A 23,361-nucleotide genomic window follows, 5' to 3' on the forward strand; every position below is an offset into this window, starting at 1 on the left:
AACTTCTCGAGAACAATTACCCTGCGTACCATGAAAAACAGGTCAATAGGACGAGACAATGGACACTGCTTATACTTCTCAATGAAACTTTAGCAAACTATTGGCAGTAAGAAGCTTTGTGGGCTGTCAGTTAAGCAAATCAAAGGTCAGTTGAGCTTAGTGGGCGGTCAGCTGAGGCAATCAAAGGTCGGTTGAACTAAAAGTGCTGTCAATTGAGCCAATCAATAGTCAGTTGAGTTTAGTGCAAATTTATCAACTGAATGCTACTTTTATGGGAGAAAAAAAAAAAATGGGAATAAAGTATTTAAACTCTTAAGTAGAAGGAAATTTTAGATTCCCCCCCCCCCCCAATTTCCAATTTTACTGATCAAACTCATTTTTCTTAATTGATTAAATACATATATATACATGGGCGCCCATATGCGAAGTTGCAAGGGGGGGGGGGGGGGGCTCAAATATTTTTCCTGTGATTTAGCTGGATATTTTCCTCGTGGAAACTGATTTCAGGACAGATTAGAGTTATTAAAATTTAACATTTTTAATAACTTGTTCATTAATGGCTGGAGAAAAAATGTTTTTACATTTTTGCAAAGAAAAAAGTACTAAAAGCAAGGACATTCTAATTTCAAAGGGGGGCTCGAGCCCCCCCTTGCCCCCCTATATGGGCGCCCTTGTATATATATACAGAAATAAATAAATTCATAGATATATTCCCTAAAATAGAGCAATTGTGTTATTGGCTTGCATATCCTTTAAATTAAAAAAAGCCTATCTGTTACATTTGCTGTACATCATTTTGCAGGTCCTTTCTGTCCAGCTAAAGCAGAAATACAGGGTTTGAGAGGCACCCCCTATTTTTTATTCATTAACTTTTAGGATAAGAGATAAAGGCCCCCAGATGCTTGACTAGTTCCTTCTTTAACATTTAAAATATTATGTAGCACAGAAAAAACTGACCTAGGTCCCAAAATCCTCAACAGAGTGAAATATAAGTAGAAACTAGGACATAACAGGGGCACACTCAGAAATGGTTTAAGAAAATGTACTCCTTCAATTAACCTTCAATTTTAGAATTGAAGGTTAAAAGAAAAATTTACACTCTGCAAATTAAAGTATGAAATCAATAACAAATTTTATACTGCATTATTTAAAATGTTTAATCACGCTTTTAATAATTGTGAATTTTGATATCAGGTAAGAAATTATGGAAAATGAATCAGAAGTGTTCTCCAGAGTTCTGGGATTCGTCAGCCAAAAAAAAAAAAGCCCCCCCCCCCTGATTTATTGGAAAAGTTTCACCTCAGTTGTAAATAAAGGGGAAAACATTGTGCCTTAAAATATTGAGTAGTAACAAAGGTGATTGTTCTTAGAAGTTTTACTGAATCAGAGGTTTTAGAAAAAAGTTATCTTCTTCAGTTCAAATTTCAGCTATTTTTTTTTTTCCAGAAATGCACTGAATACTGACAATAATCAGTGTAAAAAAAATGCACACAAACCTATACATATTTTTTTCAGAATTCATCTGATATATAAATCACTGAACTCAAATTCCATGCCAACATTTGATCATTATTAGAGCCAACCATGATCCGGATTTCTACTTCTGAATGCAACAGAAGGATAAAATTTTGATGTTGCTAATTTTAGGTTTGCAAGCCTTCAATAATTTACTTTTTCTTCAAATAGTTTCACAAGTTTTAAAACACTTTTAGCTTAAAGGTTTAAATTTTGTACTTTGATTTTGGAAAATGCCTTGAATGTAAAAGAATAAATTGCTAAATTTCTCCATACCTGCCAACTACTTCAAGTAAAAGAAAAGAAGATTTATGTTCAAAAACCAGAAGATTTTTTAAAAAGTTATATGACTAAAAATTACTGCAAATAAAATAATACGGAAAAACTACATCACAACCCATTTTGGACACTCATAGACAAGAAATTCAAAGTGTAAAATACTGATTATGGAAAGAACTTAGAAGATTTTGGTACTGAAGGTACACTTCAAAGAACAACCAAGCATTATTTCAAACATATTTTAAAAATGAAATAATTAGGAAGTAATAATAAATTCATATATATATATATATATATATATATATATATATATATTAGGAGGATTGAATCACATAATTTTAAAGAAGTCTTCATAAATGAATTTGGTAGAATTGATAATCTATAAGAAAGAGGTATTTTTAAAGTCAAACTTTTGGGTAGATTATTCATGAAAAATATTAGTTGTTTTTGCAATTTAGGTAGTTTACAAAAGCTTTCAACTTTCAGAAGAAATTCTAGTTATGATTTAATTTTTTAGACCACTAAATTAAATGAGTATTATAAAACTCAATCATGCTTAAAATCATTAGCTAGATATAAATGGCTTTTTGTAGAGTGATATTTAACACTAAAGTGTTTCAGAGTGAATTCACTAACCTGTTTCCACCCATAAAAAAATCTAAATTTGAATGAAAATAATACCAAAAAGTATTGATCTGTCACTTGGAAACAATTGCTATATGTTTGACAGCAAAAAATCCAGTTCCTCGTAGTTATTGAAAAAAAAAGAAAGAAAAAAAAAATCCATGTTCCAACAAACAGGTGCTTTGAAAGAGAAAAGGGAAAAAAAAAATAAATAATTTTTTAATGCCAATATTTTTTTTGTTTATTCTAAACACACATTCTATTCATCAGAATGGCTACAAGGAATCATGCCATAAAATTCTTATAGGCAGTTTGGAAGATCAGCAAGATTGAAAGCTGGCCAATAAACAGGGATGTTGGTATTTCCTTGGAATTGTTTCATGCTTAGAGGTACTGACAATTTTCTCCCCAAAAACGTGTAAAAGACCCCTTTGGAACATCCGAATGCAACCAAAAGGGAAGGTGCACAACTAGATCCCACTTAAACATTTTATACAGATTAATTTTCCCAATATTGGACATTTGAATGTGATTCAATGGTTAACTCTCTAAATATTGCTATTAATGGCCAAAATAAAACCAAACTTAAATTAAAAAAAAAAAAAATTTGTCGCCAAGTTGGAGAAAAAACTTCCCCACGAAAAGCTTGGCGATATGTCACCAAGTGTTTGTAAAATTATAACACCACTTGAGTTAGCATCGAAATTTACAATGATTTCTCCCCAAAAACGTGTAAAAGACCCTTTTAGAACATCCAAATGAAACCAAAAGGGGAGGTGCACAACTAGATCCCACTTAAACATTTTATACAGATTAATTTTCCCAATATTGGACATTTTAATGTGATTCAATCGTTAACTCTCTAATTATCGCTATTAATGGCCAAAATAAAACCAAATTTAAATTTAAAAAAAAAAACGTCAAATTTGTCGCCAAGTTGGAGAAAAAACTTCCCGACGAAAAGCTTGGCGATATGTCACCAAGTGTTTGCCAAATCATAACACCACTTGAGTTAGCATTGAAATTTACAATGATTTCTCCCCAAAAACGTGTAAAAGACCCTTTTGGAACATCCGAATGCAACCAAAAGGGAAGGTGCACAACTAGATCCCACTTAAACATTTTATACAGATTAATTTTCAAAATATTGGACATTTTAATGTGATTCAATCGTTAACTCTCTAAATATTGCTATTAATGGCCAAAATAAAACCAAATTTAAATTAAAAAAAAAAAAACGTCAAATTTGTCGCCAAGTTGGAGAAAAAACTTGTCGACGAAAAGATTGGTGATATGTCGCCAAGTGTTTGCCAAATTATAACACCACTTGAGTTTGCATTGCTATTAACAATGGTTTCCCCCAAAAAAGGTGTAAAAGACCCCCTTAGGAACATCCGAATGAAACCAAAAAGGGAGGTGCACAAATAGATCCAACTAGTAGTCTATGCAACAAATTTCAACTTTCTAGGACATACCGTTTGAGTTATGCAAGATACATACGCACATACATACGTACCATACAGACAACACAAGAAATGTCGTAATTAATTCGGAGATTGTTGAAATGGATATTTCGGGTGTCTATGAGTTCTATCTCCACATATGGTCGGTTTGAAAAAAAAAACTCAACATTCATTCTGGGGTGAGCAAAATGGAAATTAAGGCCTATTTTTGGGTTATAATTTTTTCGTGAATACAATGCTTCCTTTACTTCGTAAAAGGAAATAAAAAAGAATTTGCTGCAAAATGAGAGAAGTGGAAGATTTTGTCTTCTGGTTAGGAAAAAATGGAATTATCCTATCAAAAAAAGGAAGAGTTGACAGGTATGCATTACTTAAATCAGCAATTAAAATATAGCACAAAATCAACAATCAACACCAAGTTATGTTCTTTTTCACTCTACGTTATACTTTTAATATCCAGACCAATTTCTATGTTGACTCTAACTGAATGACATTACAAAATATGTTCTTTCATAACTATAACTTGAAACAATGCAAACTAGTTTAATATGAGATAACAAATTCCTACATTCATTTCATCAAAAAATGAAACAAATGCAGAAAAAAAAAAAGGGTAACCATACATTTCTTTGAAAACATGACAAGACCAGGAAATCCCAGAACTATTTTTTAAGACAACAAGTAAGATAAAAGCAAATATTAGTTACGGCTCAAGTAAGAGAAACTCCCATGATTTTTTAAATTTAAATATTGGAAATTACCAATTCTGTTTAATATGTCAAGAAAATAATATAAATTAAAGGTTACAAAGAAATGCATGGTGTAAATAAGTCAAAAATCAACTACAAAGAACAAATAAATCCAAAGGCTCCTGAGCATTTAGTCATAAATGTATAAATCTTCAAAAACAAACTTTATTTTCTTTACTAGACATAAATTCTTTTAGCTACTATTTGAAAATAAAGTATAGAGAGCAATTATTTATGCCTCATTGTCTTTGTTGACTCTATGAGTTTCATTTGTTCAAAATAACACATCTGGCAAAAGGGTAAGACAGAATTTAAATGAATAATGTACATTAAAAGAAGACAGAAAAAGGTGAGAAATCCCATATCATGGGAACTGTTTTCCCCACAGCATACAAACAAAATCAATTTTGAACAGGATGGAAACAATTGTAAAAACTAGTTATATCATTGGAGAGAGACAAAAAAGATGAGGTTGAGAAATATGAACTCCTACCACTTCCTGTTTTTGACTCAGTATCCAAACTTGAAAAATATTACTGTAAAATGTAAAAAAGTGAAGATGTAGAGATTATATCAAGATTTAATCTTTTCAAAAGACTTTATCAATAGAAAAAATGGCATTAAAAAAAGGAATAAATAAATAATAATGCCTATCTTAGACAATATGCAAGAATAGTTCAGGTTCAGTAGTCAAGTCCCTTAAACAAGAGGATTCAGTCAATTTCAATGTTTCTTACTCATCGAGGAATCAGTGGCTCTTTCAAGGCCCCCCCCACCCCCCCCCCCCAAAAAAAAGACTACTTAACATCGAAAACTTTTAAGATCAGTTCCAAAGCTAACTCTGAACAGCAAATCACGTAACTTCAGCACCCTGTCTTCCAGGAAATAATATTTCTCCAAAATAGAGTAACAAAACATTTTGAAAACTAAAAAATCAAAATTAAATTTTAAAAAATTATTTTAAATGCTTTACGTGAATGACTCATCAAAACATGATGATTTGTTTGAATAAGAACAAAGTATGGGATAAAAAAAAACATTTCAGAAGTGTTTGTTACACAACATTATTTTTAAAAGAAATATGACTTATTTCAAAACCAAATCATAAAAAAATATTTTGAGTGTTCAAAAGATAACGGATTGAATAAAAAACAGAAATAATTGAAATTAAGTTTTCCCCCCCAAGAAATTACTGATTTTTACTTTGCATGATAAGCAAAACTATAAACTAATCCCACCAAAATTTATCACAGATCAAACAGTATTGCCACACATGAAACCTAGACAGAAACAAAACACAAACAAATCATTCATAACTTGGCCAAAAGCCCATCAAAGCTATTAGTGGATTTTTTCCTAACAGCATTCAATAATTTGGAACATTTTTGAACCCAACAGACAATAATCTGAAAATTGTAAGAAACTATAAGTAGAAATGGATCTAGCGGAAAACAACAAATGTTTACTAACCAGCTTCCACTGAACTATATTCCTCAAAGCAATCATTATGAAAAAAGGATTATCTCAGTTTAAACAGTGAAAGTCCAACATAATGTAGTACAACTTATGACCATAGCAGTCTGGTGCTTAATTTTACCCTGTTCAAAGCAGAAGAGACATGCTTCCATAACGGATGAAACTCCAAATTCCTCAAACAGACTGCACAGACTTACTTCAATTACAGTAGAACCTTGTTTATCCAGACCAACTTATTTTAACGAAACACAGCTAATTTTAATGAAATTGAAGTACATTAAACATTCACTTTTTAATTTCACGTATTGTAATCGCATAGTTTGCCCGACCGTGCTTTATTTAATTACCACATGCATTTGTGTTTGAACCAGAAGACAGTGGACCAATGCTTTGTTCAGAAATGGTGCGACAACCTATCTTAGTATTTTTTAATGTATCCCAGTTTGTAAACAATTCTATGAAATTTTATTACAAAATATGGTTTTTGTTAGTAATAAACAGCATGTTTACTTACTTAAGGATTTGTATTACTTATTACCGAGCAAGAAAGTGCCAGTTACTACCTATTATTTAATAACAAAAAAATTAAGAAATTACGAAAATAAATACTGAACCGAGAGGACTAAAGATAGATTACACTAAAATAGCTAGCAACTTTCAAAAGAAATGAAATATTAGCTGGATGCAAAAGGATTGAATTCTGAAACACAGCAAGTCATCTTCGGCGATGCACGTGTTCCATGTTGGCATGTTGCCAAAACAAATTTATTTTTCACTTACATCTGTTTGAACGAATGAAAACTCATTTTAACTACATGAACAAGTTTAAATTAAAAAAAAAAAACTGATTTTTGAAAAACGTAGAAAATTTCATGCTTTTATGACCCATACCGGTCGGATCGCTCTCGGTCAAGGTCAGTCCGGGTAAAAACGAGGTTCTACTGTTAAGATTTCCATCTCCTTCTCGTACCGGACACAAAAGTGAAAAACAAATTGAAACAGAACCACAGCTTTTGCCAGACGCGTCGAAAAAACGGAAACGGGGTCGAAGATGACAATGTCATGGCTAGTCGTCGGACGGTCGGTCGCTGCGAGTCTTCTACAGAGTGTCAAAGAGAGAAAAAAAGCACAAACAGAAAAAGAACCATATATAAGATGAGAGTGCCTGAGCTTGGACGTCCGCCGCATCCAGTTTCCAGTTTGCTTTTTTGCGAGACATGTCATCCCACTCAATGCGTGTGGGGAGGCAGCTCCAAACGTCCGGCACGAAAAGTACCACTGTTTCGACGCGCCCTTTGCTGCTCCAAGACTCCCCGCGCCGGTAGTAGATCTCGGCAAAGCGATACCTGGAGGGTGTCAAACAAAGATAGAACGACAGCTATGATGGCTAAAGGTCACGGAGGAACGAGTCCAGAGCGGAGGCTGCCAACACTCTATCGATCCCACGGGACTGGAGGACGTTGCAACACGTTGACCACATGCTTCAGGTTGAAGCATACGGTCAAATATCTCATAAACAGTAAGTTTTACTCAAACATTGTTAAACAATCGTTGTTTGGGAACCAAGAACTGTACTTAAATACTGTTTAATGCTTTCACGGCCGGCGTCAATATAGGGAGATAACGTTTCCGGGCTTATTGGCCGTGGTCTAATTGGAGTAGAAATTCCAGACGTTTCGGCTTGCTTTGCTGCAGCCATCATCAGTGGTTTGAGTTTGGTGAGACCATAGACTAATAATAAGAGTAGACCGAGCTTCCCCAGACTTGCTGATGAAAAAAATTGGTTCGTGGATACATCATGTGACTGGTGGAAGGCTCGGCGAAAACTTTGGCGGCATGGTTGCTAGATGGCAGGATTATCTATAGTTTGGCACTCGGCATGTATTTTAAGACGTAATGTGTTTTTATTATAATTTTTTTCCCAGGTGCAGAGATGATTGAACTGTTTTTCTTTTAAATATGCATTATTTTGACATTAGTAATCAGTTTTTGATCGCAGTTTTCAGTAACTTTAATTTCATTCGGAATTACATCAGCGTTGGCGCGTAAACGTAATGGCGTAAACGTTTTGCGTTAACGCAAAAATGTACTAATCAGTATCTTAAATTGAAATTGTAGGTCAAAATCTTACTGTTTGCCGATTCTTTTTGGGCGCTTGCATCTTTAAGAGTGCTTAGAGAGTTATTAAAATTGAATAAAGAAAATGCACAATACTATCTAAACGAAAAACTCACTATATTAACAAAATATTTGCAACTTAGAATAACAAATTTACAAATCAAACTCCATAAAAGATCATTCTTCCGTGTATCATCAATTCTATTTATTTTATTTCTGGCTCGCATTGATCGTCTGCTACAATCAACGCTTGCTGTTGCTAGGATATCCACCAGTCACATGGTTTGGTTTATGAGCAGCAAAAGGGGTTGCCATAGCTCGGTCTACTCTTATTATTAGTCTATGGGTGAGACTGATTACCTGGTACAAGGATCACCCAGCGGCTTGAATCTCATCCAATCAGGAATCTTATTCCACCAGCGGCTTGAGAAAGCCTCCCAATCAGGACCAGCAGCCCAGCAGCAGTTTGCTTAAATACCGGAGCCACCGAAGCCAGGAATCAGTCTCACCAAACTCCAACAACTGATGATGGCTGCAGCAAAGCAAGCCAAAACGTCTGGAATTTTTACTCCAATTAGACCACGGCCAATAAGCCCGGAAATGTTATCTCCCCAAGAACTGTACGGGTTTGTATTTCTCAGGGGCTGAAGAAAACAATTGCATTTTTTCAAATGAAAGTTCCTTGTTAAAGATTAGTCGATAACAAAAACTATTTTAAAAAATTTGTTAAAAAAAGACGTAATAGATAAAGTGACTATTAATCCATCCTGCTTTTATTTAAAAAATAAATATGTGAACAAAAAATTAATAAAAGAAAAAATAAAATTCAAAATTCACTTCAAACATCACAGAAGAGAATTATTATTTATTTCATTGAGGGAAAGCTAGTACAAAAAATGTTTTAGCCATAGTTACTTCATACAGTTTAATTATTTTGAGACTCCTTCAAAGTACAATGTTTTTGTTAACTTACGCATGAGAATCAGTTTAGAAATATTGCTTCATAAACTGATAACAAACTCATTAGTTTCAAAATAAACCAAAATTTAGTTCTGAACAAAATAAAATGTGCAACATATCAACATCCTCCAGTCCTGCAAGATGTATGCTTCCATTTGGCGAAGAACCTCATTAAAGTAAAATACTTTTCATACTGAATTTTTCATGGAATATCCCAAGAAAATAATAATTTCAAACAACTGTTACTTTATTTTTTGCTTGAAACGTTTTTTTCAACAAAGGGTCAATATATCATTAACTAAATACTACAAAGAGATTAATCATTGTACTGAAATTTAACTTTTGCTTAAGATGTTTCAATTATTTTAACAAAAACTGGGGAGTTTATATATAATCAAGCATACATTTCTTTTTTTTTTTTTTTAAACTGAAGTACTTCTACAGTCGAAATTTGTATTTTTAGAAGAGTACAAATTTTGTCATTTAAAGCAATAATGTTGAAGCAGACAAAAATATTTTTTTTTGCTGGTAGACCAATAACAATGTTATAATTAGTAGCCAACAGCTTGTCTCACAATGTAACAAAAATATTCCTACATGATTGGTTCTTTTGTTGGATGAGTAAAACATAATCTTTGTTGATAATTTATCTTTGTAGGATAATATGCTGTAGGCGTAGGTGGGTTCCGAAAGAAATTGATTAAAAAAAGAAAGAAATAATAATAATAAAATAAAATTAATAATAATATGCAATAACAAATGCATTTTATGCAGTACTACCCTTCCATTTAAATCAAAAATGAGTAAACAGCTTTATATGAAGAGTAATCAAAACGATAATAATTTTGTGCTAACAATAATAGCCAGTTTTTAGCCTACTTTCCCAGTAAAAGTCAGAGAAAGAAGAAAAAAGCATGAAAGAAGGCTTAATGCATCTTAAAAATATCCCGAAAAACAAAAAAAAAAGTCAGAAATAAATAAAATAGATAAATATTGAAAAATTAAAAATTGGAAAGTAGGGTATTGAGATAGGAAAAAATGTCTGTCGGTCTGTCTGCCCCCCCCCCCCCCCCAATAACTTTTGAATGAATAGTCTGATTTGAACAAACTTTTTTTTTGTTCGAAAGATCTCGGCAAGGACACCTCATTCCCATATTTCACTTTTTGATTTGAACTATTTTTTGTTCAATTTTGAACAGTTCAGAAAAACTTAACATTAACGCCTAGGAAATACCAAGGCAATTCCAAACTGTGAGGCGAATTTGCTTCAAACAAACTTAGTAGGAAAAAGCTTTTGATGAAAAACTTGTATATAAAATATCTTTTTGATTTGAACAATTTTCCGTTCAATTTTGAACAATTCAAATCCCTTAACATTAATGTCTACGGGGAAACTAAAAGTCAATGTAGATTCCTTACTTGAAGGCGGATTTACTTTAAACAAATTTTGTTGGAAATAGCTATTGACGCCAAACTCCAGACTTCGACTCCGAGAATTTAGGGGCCCTTGACTCCGACTCCGGTGCCCGATAATTAATCGGACTTTGACTCCCCGACTTCGACTCTGACTTCGTAGCTTTGGCAAAAATTTATACACGGGGGACAAATGACTGACTCCGATTCTTAGATATTCGACTCCGACTCCGCAGCTATGGTTTTGACTGTGAAACAATTATTGTTGATCTGACTTGTTTTTATTTTTACGCTTAAGTTTTAATTTCGGTATTCAGTTTTCGGCGAATAAATTCGAAGTCATTTATGTTTCTACATAAAGATATGCGCAGACAATTTTTTTTTTTTGACAATGAAAATTATTTTTTTAAGTTGACATTTTATTGTTTTTGGCAACAGGGGGAAAAGAAACGATTTTTTTTTCATATGTATTTATTTTAATGAGCTTATTAATTTTAATTATTATTTTTTCGTTTTGAAAGCTGTTAAAGATTTTTTTAATGGAAAAACGTGTATTAGCTGCTTTGTTTAAAAGTTGCTGCTATTTTATTTGTTCCTTTTTTTACGCATCTAATTTTTTTTAGATGAGTTAGGAATATTTTATTCCTAGAAATCAGCTTAAAGTATTTTTTTAAATATGTTTGAAAACATTTGCGATTTTAGCTATTAGGTACTAGAAAGTAGTATGGGTATACGGGAAAGTAGGCTCATCTAGTTCTAGACAGAACTTCTTGTTTACATTTTAATAGTGTTTTTGAGTCACCTACCGCTAAAGTGCTCATCTCTAAAGAAAGACCACTTAGCAATTTTCTTTACTTATTGTTTTTTCCAAAAGAAATAAAAAATTTAGTTGTTTAAAATAACCCCAATAAAAGCTTTAGCCACTTATCGTTTGTTCATTGATTCTACGAAATGCTAGTCCCATATGTTTTGCTTTCTCAAAAGTGAATGGAGAGTGGTGACAAATTTTAGTTTTGTGTAGGGAACAGAGGAATTAAAAAAAAGAGTGCTATGATGTCTATCTCCAAATAAATTATAGATCAATGATTCCGGTCACATGAACTTGTCACATAAGAATGATTAATAATAAGTCATCAACTGTCAAAAAATTCAGCCTAAACAACATGCTTACTCTAATGACTTTTTTTTGTACAGTGAGTTTCTTTTTACTTTTTTAAAAATAGTAGGTCAGTTTAGTAGACATAATATATAAATTCCACTTTAATAAGGTTCTTTCATACTACATCAAAACAATTTACGTAGATAATGTTATTTTTATAGCAATTTTTTTTTAATGACAATTGTTAAACTACATTATTTCAATGTCAATGCATAGTGTTGGCAGCCTCCACCCAATGGATGGTTCTTATTGAGGTAACTAGTTCCAGATGCACTTCTCTACATTACACTCACATTGCAGCACTTTCAGTTAAATTTAGAAAAAAAAATAAGGTGAAAGAAAAATAAACGTACGAATAAATTAATAATGCCAAGATACATTAATGCATCAGTTTCCAATTTCAAAACAGCAAAATATTTTCCAGACGAAAAGCTAAAACTTTCCTGAAAATGAGAAGAAAGAATAAAAGTTGACTTTAAAATAATAATCTAAATTTGGAATAACGAATTTCCTTTTCAGTGGGCATTTGGAACAGATGTACAACACATGCCTGAGGCACCATTTATAAACCCTTCATAATAACAATACATTCCATAAAAAAATTAAATTTTAAACTTGAGTACCAAAATATTGATAGGTGTAAGCTGTTCTTATATGAAAACTGGCTTTTTAAGATGTACATTAATCTAATTATTATTTAATTCTGTGTGAATCTGATAGTGCAAATGAACTGAGTATCAGTTTAAACTTGAAACACTTGAGGAAATCAAGAGAACAAGACAATTTGCAGAATGAAAAAAACTTCAAATAAATTAGCTGCAGCTGCTTTTTAAAATATTTTCAAAGTAGTCAAAAAGTATTTCTTGCAAATATTCAAAAGTGTAACAAAATAAAAATCGTTTTAAATTTTGTAAGAAAGAAAAAAAAATCTACATTTTAGAAATTTACAACTTTTATTATCATTGAGAAAACCACATTCTGACTGTCTGTTTATGAATGACTTTTTGTTTTTCTGCCAATTGTATATTGAAAAAAAGTTTAATAAATGCCATAACATAGTAACCAAAATTCATGCAGGTGTCCAACTCTTGAAATGCTCTCATTATGCATGCTTGTAAAAAAAAAAAAAAAAAAAAAAAATGACAGTTAATGTTCAAAGAAAATTGCATAAATGTTTCATTGCATCAGGTTTTTTTTTGCTTCAGGAGTGACAAATGCAAGAGGGAGTTCTTAGAACCAAACCACTCATGCAATTTTCACAGCAAATATGTGCCCCACAGCAGTAAAATTTCATCAAGTAAATAGTATGAAAAAAAAAACTGGCCTTAACTTCGTGTTATAATTAAATTTAAACATGTTGATTACTATTAACCAAAAAGCCAATGTATTGGTTAGGTTATTATGGTTGTATTTGTGAAGTCAAAGCAACGTTACTTAAATGTGATATGATTTTACATATCTTAAAAATTAAAATATAATGTTAAAAAAAATGGGGAAAAAAAAGCTAAAGCACACGAGAAATAAATGTTTGCATGCATAAAATTTGAAATTGTTTCTTGTAAAATGAAAATTTCAGCACCAGATCTACGACTTGTCTCTCCATCATAGCATTTGGATTGTACTTATAGCTGAAAGAAATACATTTTAAAAGATTAAAGTCAATAATCAGCAGCAGTAAAGGCACCTCAGACAATCAGAGCACGAGTACATAGTTTCTCAATAAGAACACACCCTTTTTTAACTCAAAAACTAACAGCAAATTCAGCTGCCGACGATGGAAATCCATTTGTTTGAAGATAAACAAAACTCTTAATACTGTTATTGTGCTTCATAAAGCAAGCATTTTAAACCAAAGTAAAATTGGAGAATTTAAATAAATGACAGAATCATCAGCACACAAGATGAGTAAAATTACTCAGTGATGTATTGTGTAAGTGAAAAATCTAACTGAACAAAATTGAAACACACAATGAAAAAAGCTGTTTTTTTTTTTTTTTTTTTTTTTTTTTTTTTAAGGCAACCCTCAGACACATTGCATGAAACAAAACAATACAAATTTCAATTGCAGAAATGTACAACACCAGATAATTGCACTTTTGAAGAACATTTTTTTTACCATAGAAACAAGAGACTTGAACAAATTAAAAAGATAAACCACGTTAATAATTTTTCGAAAAAATTTAACACCTAATCATAAGTAATGTGAATCGATTATTTCAAAAAGGGCATAAGTCCTATGGGAATCCATTGGACTTACGCCCTTTCTGAAATTATCGTTCAAGTAGATGAATTAAACTTGGGAAATGTGCCAAAGATGTGCACACAAAAAACTTTTCTTAATAATTTGATTTTGTTCTCTTTTTGTTCTAACTTAAAGCTAAATGTTCACCTAAATTTCTGAATTTTCATCAAAATTCCTTGTCTATTTAAAATTTTCGCAATGTATAAAGGTTTGTGTGTTTCTCGTTTTAGATGGGATGAAATTTTTACACAATTCAGAAGTTCTGTAGTTATTTTTTAAGGAATAAAAATCTAAGGCTCAGTTTTTTTCCCTTTTGGCAGTCATTTTGATTTTTTCCCTTATTTTCAGTGTTTTTTTTTCTTTTTTGGCATGTGTGTATGTGTTTTGGTTTTTTTCTTCTGACTTTCACTTAATTTTTTCCCCCTTTCTTCTGGTTTGTTGTGTGTGTATGTGATTACTGGTACTGAGTTTTATCAAATACTTCACAATTTGGTTCACATTTACTTTTATATTAGTCAAGAAATTGGATACAAAATTTGTTTAGACCATGCATCTCACAGCTATTTCATTTTAAATATTTCCTATTTTGGAGACAAAACACCCTTTGCATTTCTTAGGTTTAATGCCACTATGGTCGTTACTTTCAATTTCACGAAACTGATAGCGATTTGCAAAAGGGCATTTTGTTGGTAGGCCATCATTGTCCCAAACACATATTTACAATAACTGGCTTACTCGTCAATAGAGGGCGTCTTTTTCAGTTCCTTAGTTTGGATGGGTGGTTAAAAGGGAAGGAAATTTTAAACAGCCACCTACATTTATGATAAACTGGTAACCAATCTAGGTCTTAAGGGGCCAGAGATTTAAAGAGCACATACCCCACATATTCTCGGGTGGTTACTTTTTTAATAAACATGAAGTATCATCTTCTTGTGCTCCAGGATTTTTATTATTAACCAATCTAAAGGGAAGAAATATATTAACGCAGACACTTTGAGATTAATAAAATCATGCATGCAATGAGAAAGCAATGAATCATTAAACAATGCATAGACAATGGTTTTGGGATCTTTATGATTTGAAATAATCAGCAAATATTTATCTTCAGCTAAAAGGATTACATCGTCGGCAACTCCATTGCAATAACACCAACCACCGTCGAATTATCTCGACGAACTTACGCCGACACGAAATCCAGAGCTGTCGTTCGAACATCGCCACTTGCAGAGGGGGAGGGGCAACAAGAAGTGGGAGGGATGTTACGAAAAGAGAAGGGTGGGGGGGGGGGGGGGGGAGAGCTAAAGTTTATGATGGAGTCCGAATTAGAAAATATTTATGATGGCTATGAAGAAGTCTAAAAACAGTTAGATCACAATGCACATCCACATATAGTGAAGAGGTAGGGAAAACATTACTGTTATAGTTGGGGGATATGTGAAAAGAATTATAAAACGTTTATGGAAAAAAAAAGTTAGGGGCTTTTAGTTCATGAAATATTTAAACAAAAAGAAAAATTAATATTTTTACTTTTCTATCTAAAAAATAGCAATAAAATAAAACCAAATTACATAAGTAGCTTTAAATAGAAATAATAAACGACAAAACTGGTCCTAAAAATTTTTAGCTTATGGTCGAATAAATTTACACGAGAGCTGTAGAAGCTCTCTGAAAAATTTAATCTCATAAAAAATGCAATGGACCTAAAATTTAAACAAGCACATTAATGAAGATAGCTGAAAGTAAAGAGCAGTTAACAATGAAAGAAGGAAATAGTGTACTCAGAATCTATGAAAAATCTAGCACAGCAAATATATTACCTTCAAGTCTTAAACAATCTGACTACATTTTAAAAACATTGACAGGTCACTCTTACGAAAACAGCACAAATTATGTTGACATTTCTGATTTTTCAAAAATAAACTTTGACAGTTACCACCCATTGTCTTTTTTTTTAAATTGATATTTCAATTATTTAGGAGAATTAAGTGTCAATGGCTTGTACATCTGTCATTTATGAAGGGCTTAAAAATATTTTGTCACTTTGCAATTCATGGAGTGCAAGAGAGTGGACAACTGAGTCTGAAAAAATCTATTTTAGACGTAACACAAAATGAAAAATGATTCAAAAATAGCAATTCTGTTTACAATTTCAAGAAACAATTTTTTAAAAATCATTACTGCAAATATAAGAGTAGATATTCAACAATTCAAATTTATTACCAAGAAAAAAAGAAAAAAGATTCATTTTATTTGTTGATCGTAGAAGTCGAAGTGAGTAAATGAGCAAGGACTACTTAAGACTTTTTAAAAAATACTGCCGGATTCAATGCTATTGCTTATTTTGTTCTGGAAATGTTGTAACAGAGTGAACACTATAAATCACAGAAAATGATAAAAAATAAAAAAATATAAAAAAATCTTCAAAATTTTTTTTTCTTTTTTTTCTATCAAGCTGAACTGCTATATAATTATTTTTAAACAAAAGATATTTAGCTGATATTTTACATGGTTGTGGACTTCGGCACAATCTTAAAAATAACATTTCAATTCATAATGTTTTGAAGTTGAGACACCTCGTATGCTCTCCTTCTCATTCCAAAGCCACATACAGTGAAGCCTGTGTAAGTTGACCACTTGTAGTGCACTACTTTAGTGGTCAACTTAAACAAGTGGTTCACTTATAGAGGTTGAAATATATGATATAGATCTAATTCTTTGCCTAAAAATAGCGGTAAAATTTACAAGTTTTACTGTACTGTTAAACCCTTTACAAAAGACTCAAGCACCGGCCATGGACCCTTGATTAAGAAACGAATGGAGAAGCACTTAGAAAAAAAAAACATCGTTTATGGGTGGTAGATATTGATAAAAAAATCACAAGTGCTGGACATGATTTGTGCTAGTTTTGGGAGAACACCAACCTGACCACTCCCTCTTAAAAATCATCTGACACAATCCAATAATAACCACACCCCAAAAGGACAGCCACTCACCACTGTATGCACTTGCCCAGGTCGATGCCCGTCAGCGCCCTGCATGTCCTGATGGCGGTCCTCACCAGGGTGGAGGGGTCCTTGTCCGGGTCGGGGCCATCCAGGGAGGGGGACCAGGGGCCCCCTATGGCCACCGTCTCGTTCTTGCCCCTGAGGCCCACCAGAAACTGGAGGAGGCGGGCGGGGTGCACGTGGTTCTCCCTGGAGTCCTCCCCGTCCTCGGCCAGGGAGCAGGACTTGTGGAAGATCTCGCCCAGGGCGGGAGAGGACATCAGCATCACCTGGGAAGGATGGGGAATCATTAAATGGCCATTTGGCAGGAAAATGGGCATTTCGTATCGTATTTGACAGCTCATATATTTTATTAAAGTAATCATTTTAAAAGGGCAGTGAACAAAATGCATTACTTAAAGCAATCACAGATGAATCGATTATTTCAGAAATGGCATAAGTCACATTTTCTTTAAAATTTGAGTTAGCTGTGGTTTTCCCATATTTGAATGTAGAGAAATAGGCTTATGTAGCAGGGAAGTCAATCCTTGAACAACAAAGCACTTTATTTAGAGGTCACATTTTTTGTTTAGAGCAGAAAGGGTATAAGTCCTGAACTTTTTGTAGGATTTAGTTCATTTCTGAATGAAATAATCGATTCACATAGGTTTGTATTATTTCTGGAGCAAACCATTTTGTTCTTTTTGAATGCACAATCGTCACCTAAGAGCAACAGTAAGACACCTAAACCTAGTAACAACAATAAGACGTCCTACTGTTTTTTCAGGGAGAAATTTTTTTCTGCAATTAAAATGCAGTTTACTAGTTATATTTCATTAGAAAATATAAAAACGTTAAATATTCAAAAATATAGGAGCAATCCATATTATTACTGCTTTTTAATAGAAATATATGCAACAATTTTAATCTATTTAAAATTAGTAAGCTTGGGGTTCAAAACACCGAAAATTATTCATGTTATTCTTATCATTCAATCATTCATTTTGAATAAAATGTAATTTTATTCAAATGTGGTGAGATTTTCAACACATATTTGCTTTTATTTTATTTTAGAGTCACATGCATTTATATAATGTGTACACATACTTTATACACATTCATTTAATGAAAATATATTAAATAGTTGACTAAAACATTTAAAGTAATTTATAATATTCATACACTAATTCTGTCACTTCAGGGTTCATACACTTGTGCTTAAAAAAAAAAATTCCCCACTTTTCCAGGTTTTCCAGGTTGTTTTTTAGAAAGTTCCAGGTTACTCGCTTTATTTAAAATTGTTTGAAGTAGCAAAGCTTAAGAACTGAATTCCTCCCTCCCCCCATAGGTTTAAAAAAAAATCTAGGATTTTTTTTTCTTTTTTCTCTCAAAGTTTTTCTTTTGTAAATTAAAAGGATGCTTACATTAAAATCAAAATTTTCCTTTTCTAGAAAATAATTACTTTTTAAAAATTCATAATTCATTACACATTTCATGTTATTTTCAATAATTTATATTGAGATAAACATCCAATTCTGTTTTTGGAAATTTACCTCTACTTCCATCTTGCAAATGACCAAATATGGCGGCTAAGTGAAAAATGTAAGATAAGTAGTTTTTTGAATTTGTAGCATAAAAGTAGTTATAACTAATTAATAATCCCTAAAAATCTACAATTACGACAAAATACTCAGTTTTTAGCACATAAGCATCAAAATCAATTAGAATTTTTAAAAAAATGTTCTCGAAATTTTGCATTTTTCCAGAAAATAATTATGAATTATCCATAAAAAAGGGGCACAATTTGCATTGTTTTCAATAGTTTGCATTGCAATAAACATCTAACGCCTTTTCTGAAACTTAGGCACTTAAAAAGTCTTGTGTACTTCCATCTTCGGGATGACCAAATATGGAAGCTACGCCAAAAATTAAGAAATAACTTTTTTAATTTGTAGCATGAAAACAATTTAAAAATAATAAATATTCATGAAACTGCAACTCAGTTGAAAAGTTTTTAGCACATTTGCATCCAAGGTAATGAGGATAAGATTAGGTTTTAAGAACAAAATTTTTCATTCCTCAAGAAAATTACAAATTTAAAAAAAAAAAAAAGCAGTATGTTTTGGGTTACTTTCATTTGTTTGCAGTTAGAAAACATCCAATTCTGCTTTGTTTTTGGAAACTTAGGCATTTAATCATCTTGTCTACTTCAATCTTGTAAATCACCGAAAATGGCAACTACGTTCCACATATTGCTAAAAGTCTTTCCAATCAAAAAACTATTTCCCCGATCGACGATCCCATCCTCAGGCTTGTGCTTTCCAAGCAGTAAATTATCTTCTCCCTTGTTGAGTAAGTGCATAATTTCTGTTCATCAGAGGAATTTTTTTCTTGGGAACTATTGAGAGGCAAAAATGGACTGCGGAAGTTTTTGTTTTGGGTTGCCACTTTTTTATTGCTAGGGTCATTTTGTCTCAAAATTTAATTTTTTTTCCAGGAAACATCGACAAAAAAGATTGTCTGATCTCATGGTACGAAATTCCCTGGGGGAAGAAAAATTTGGGGGTAAAATTCCCTGACATTTTTAACTGTGTCATTTTCCCTGACAATTCCAGGTTTTCCCAGAGCGTACAAACCCTGCATTTGTTCACGCAATAATTTTTGGGAGAAAAGCATCAAATACTTTGGAGCACTATACAGGGAAATTATGGGAATTAATCTTGCAATGTATAATATCGAATTTAGTGTTTTCATGTGGGATACTATACATAAAAACTTTTAAGCACAAAGACATTGATACGCATATGGTGTACATTTTTGCATACATTATTTTGTGGCAGAAGTATTATAATTTTCAATTTTTCCTGAGTGAAAACAAACTCGGGGATGCAAGTGGATTCAAGTCAAATTTTTTGAAGACGGTGAAATTTTGGGAAGCATGTGAACTCACCCTCTCTTTTCGTGTAAAATACTCTTCAAATATGCATACAAAAATCATTTTTTAAAAAATAATTTATTTATTATTATTATTTTAATATAATATTTCAGTTTTAGAAAGTTTCCAGACCAACATTTACGGAAAAAATCCTAAATTTTTGGAAATGTCTGAAATGTCGGATCACAAACGCTCTTGCAAACCCCTTTGAGAAAAAAGTTTTTCCCCCCAAAATATTCACTTTTTTTCTGGCCATTCTCATCACTAGTCGGTAATGCAAAGGGATTGCTGCAATCGATACCTACTTTTGCACTATAAGAATAATCTGCATCTGGAGCATCCAGGACAGCATCGTTTTCAAAGACGGGCTCAGCATCTTTCCCGATGATGTGGAAAGTGCAGGGGTGGTCCATGGAGAAGGGACGATGGGGAGGGAAGGCTTCCTGCCACAGGAAGTTGACGCCGCAGAAATCGGAGGGGATGTAGAGGTTGGAGTATCTCTTGCGCAGCTCCATCACATTGCCGATTTTCCTGGAGCAGACAAACAAAACCGAATGATTTGACTTTAAGTTCATTACAACAAAAGTATTTTGGCACTAATTGGAACCAAACACTTAATTTTTCATTTAATAATAGTGGTACTCGAACGGCTTTGTCCGTAATAGAAAATAAAAAGGTCATTTGGTTTTCCTGTATCTTCTTTACGAATAACAAAGCTGAAAGTCTGTCTGGATCTCTGTGACGCGGACAGCGCCTAGACCGTTCGGCCGATTTTCATGAAATTTGGCACTAAGTTAGTTTGTAGTATGAAATGTACACCTCGAAGCAATTTTTCGAAAATTCGATTTTGTTCTTTTTCTATTCCAATTTTAAGAGCATTTTCCGGAGCAAAATTATCATAAGAAGGACGAGTAAATTATGAGAACATCATGACGTGGAATGGGAGAGCGAATGAACATAGCCGATTGGCGAGAAATTCATCATCCATTATTTGTAAATATACAGGCAAACCAAATGACCTTTTAATTTTCTAATACGGGCAAAGCCATGCGGGGTACCACTAGTTAGAAATAATGGATGACAAATTTCTCACCAATTTCCACGTTATGATAATTTGGTAATTTACTTTTCCATATCATGATAATTCGCTCCATAAAATGATCTTAAAATTGGAATAGATAAAGAACAAAATCGAATTTTTGAAAAATCGCTTCAAGGTGTACACCTCCATGCTACAAACTTTGTCCAAAATTTCATGAAAATTGGCTTAAAGGTCTAGGCGCTGTGCGCGTCACAGAGATCCAGACAGCCAGACAGATATCCAGACAGAAAGACTTTCGGCTTTATTATGAATAAAGATCATCAAAAATCAGGGTTCATACCCTTTAGGCAGAAAAAAATTCAAGCACTTTTCAAGTACTTTTCAAGGTAAAAAATTTTGTTTTCAAGGAAATATCATAAATTTGTACTAAAAATATTGTATGCAGATTTCATTTACTACAAACACATAGAAATAAGGCAATAATACAAAAAAGTATAGGAAAACAAAATTGTTTTTTCTACAACAAGAGACGCTTTGATGAAAGATCTACTGCATTGAAAGTCTTTCTGAAAATGTTTGAAAAGTTCGATCATAAAGAGAAGCAGATACCAAGAGGTTTAATTTTGAGGTTTTTCAAAGGTTGCAGCAGTCAGAGGTTTGTATATTTTCCAGAATCAGCAAATTAATACTTAAAAAAAACCCTTTCATGTGCTTTTAACTTTTATAGGAAGAAACTAAAATACCCAAGTTCAATGGCATTGCCAGAGAGGAGTTTTTGAAGTCACTCCCCCCCCCCCCCCCCCCGTTTCAACATTTATTTCCAATATCTATACAGTGGTTTATTACAATATAAGGGCGGTTAGGACAAAAACACTATCCAGAAAGTTATTTCAGTTTGCACTATTAAGTTCTAAAAATATTAGGTTTGCAAATCATTTATAAGTATGCAAATCAACTATTCGTATGTATTTATTAGCTGTTCAGCCAATAAGGCATTTCAACTGTCCTCGAGTAAATTTAAAAATTAGAAAGTAAGAAAAGTTTATGAAAGTCCACAGTCCAGTCTCTACACCTCAAAATGTACAAAAGCAGCTTAAGCAGTGATAAATACTCTGAATGCAAACTTGAGCCTATTCAGCTTTCATTGATTAACTTGCAATAGACAATAAATGTGCAAGTTCAGATTTATAGAGCCATATTTCGAAAGATTCACAAGAAGTTGACATGTATGATGACAAAAGTAGTTTTATTTTGGGAAAAAATGGGTTATTGTTGAAATTAGAATTTAAATTTAGAAAGGCAATAATATTCAGGTGTAATTGTGATTTGTGAGTTCATAAAAAATTACCTGAAAGTTTCAAAGAGCAAAATGGGGCGGGGGGGGGGGGGGGGGGGGGGAATAATTTTTAAAACTAAGACCCCTATTACTTGAATATACATATGTACAACAATAACGTTTGCTATGCATACAATTCATAAAATAGTTTATTAAGTCAAAATATTCTGCATAGAAATACCATGCCCGGTGCCTGTTGATAACCAGCAACAGGCACTGGGCCTAGCTAGGCTGGTACTGGTCAATTTATTAGATCCAAATGAAGATGAAAGACCCTCCTTAAGCTATCTACTCTTTGCTGATTAAAGCCTCTTTCAGTAAGCTCCAAGTACCCACAACCTTAATAAAGTAGTAATTTTGAACATTTGAGGAAAAGGGGAAAATTGGAGATATAAGGAGGTAAAAGCATAAAAACGAACACTACTGAATTTCAAGTGAATAATCATAACACAACCACCCCTGTTATACACCTTATTTATTTTAGCAGACATAAAAAAATGATGTACTTATAAATAAAATTATATAAATCAACTTTATATTTAAAATACAAACTTTAAGTTAATTTGTTAGGTGCTCAACTGCTGAAATTTAAGTTTTTTTTAAAAAAAAAATCTGTTATGACCAGAAATTAGGTAAAGATAATCATTCAAAATTGCAAAAATAAATAAGCAAATAATTAAACAAGACCAAGGTAATAAGTTCTTTAACTCTTTAGTTATTAAAATAAAAAAATAAAATAAGCTAATCTGATGTAGCAGTGTCAAAATAACTACTAATTGCCAAAAATATAAAAATATTTACAAAATGCAAAAGGATTGAAATCTCAAACAAGGGAAGCAAATTTTCGCGAATTAAATTTAATGTTGTCATGTTTCCCATAAAATAAACTTATATTTTACTGAAATTAAACATAAAATATGCTAATCTACGGTAGCAAATATGAAAATAACATCCGATTAGTGAATATATTTAAATATTTGCAAGATGCAAAAAGATTGAAATTTCAAACACGAGAAGCAATTTTTCGCAAAGTCTGAGTTCGTTCGACGTGGCATGTTTCCCATGA

The 23,361-nt window shown here is 32.4% G+C and overlaps 1 protein-coding gene across 1 annotated transcript in view; it reads right to left on the reverse strand.

The window, feature by feature from the left end:
- The window catches only part of LOC129217797 (cell division cycle and apoptosis regulator protein 1-like), a 78,529-nt gene that overhangs the window by 39,837 nt on the left and 15,331 nt on the right, over positions 1 to 23,361 (reverse strand). Inside the window, exons 5-7 of the mRNA XM_054852138.1 lie at positions 20,223 to 20,448; positions 16,992 to 17,272; positions 7,272 to 7,452 (exon numbers count right to left, since the gene is read on the reverse strand). Coding sequence (XP_054708113.1) covers positions 7,272 to 7,452; positions 16,992 to 17,272; positions 20,223 to 20,448 — 688 coding nt within the window. The remainder of the gene's footprint in view (positions 1 to 7,271; positions 7,453 to 16,991; positions 17,273 to 20,222; positions 20,449 to 23,361) is intronic.

The sequence above is a fragment of the Uloborus diversus genome, chromosome 2 (assembly GCF_026930045.1).
Source record: "Uloborus diversus isolate 005 chromosome 2, Udiv.v.3.1, whole genome shotgun sequence".
Lineage (NCBI taxonomy): Eukaryota > Metazoa > Arthropoda > Arachnida > Araneae > Uloboridae > Uloborus > Uloborus diversus.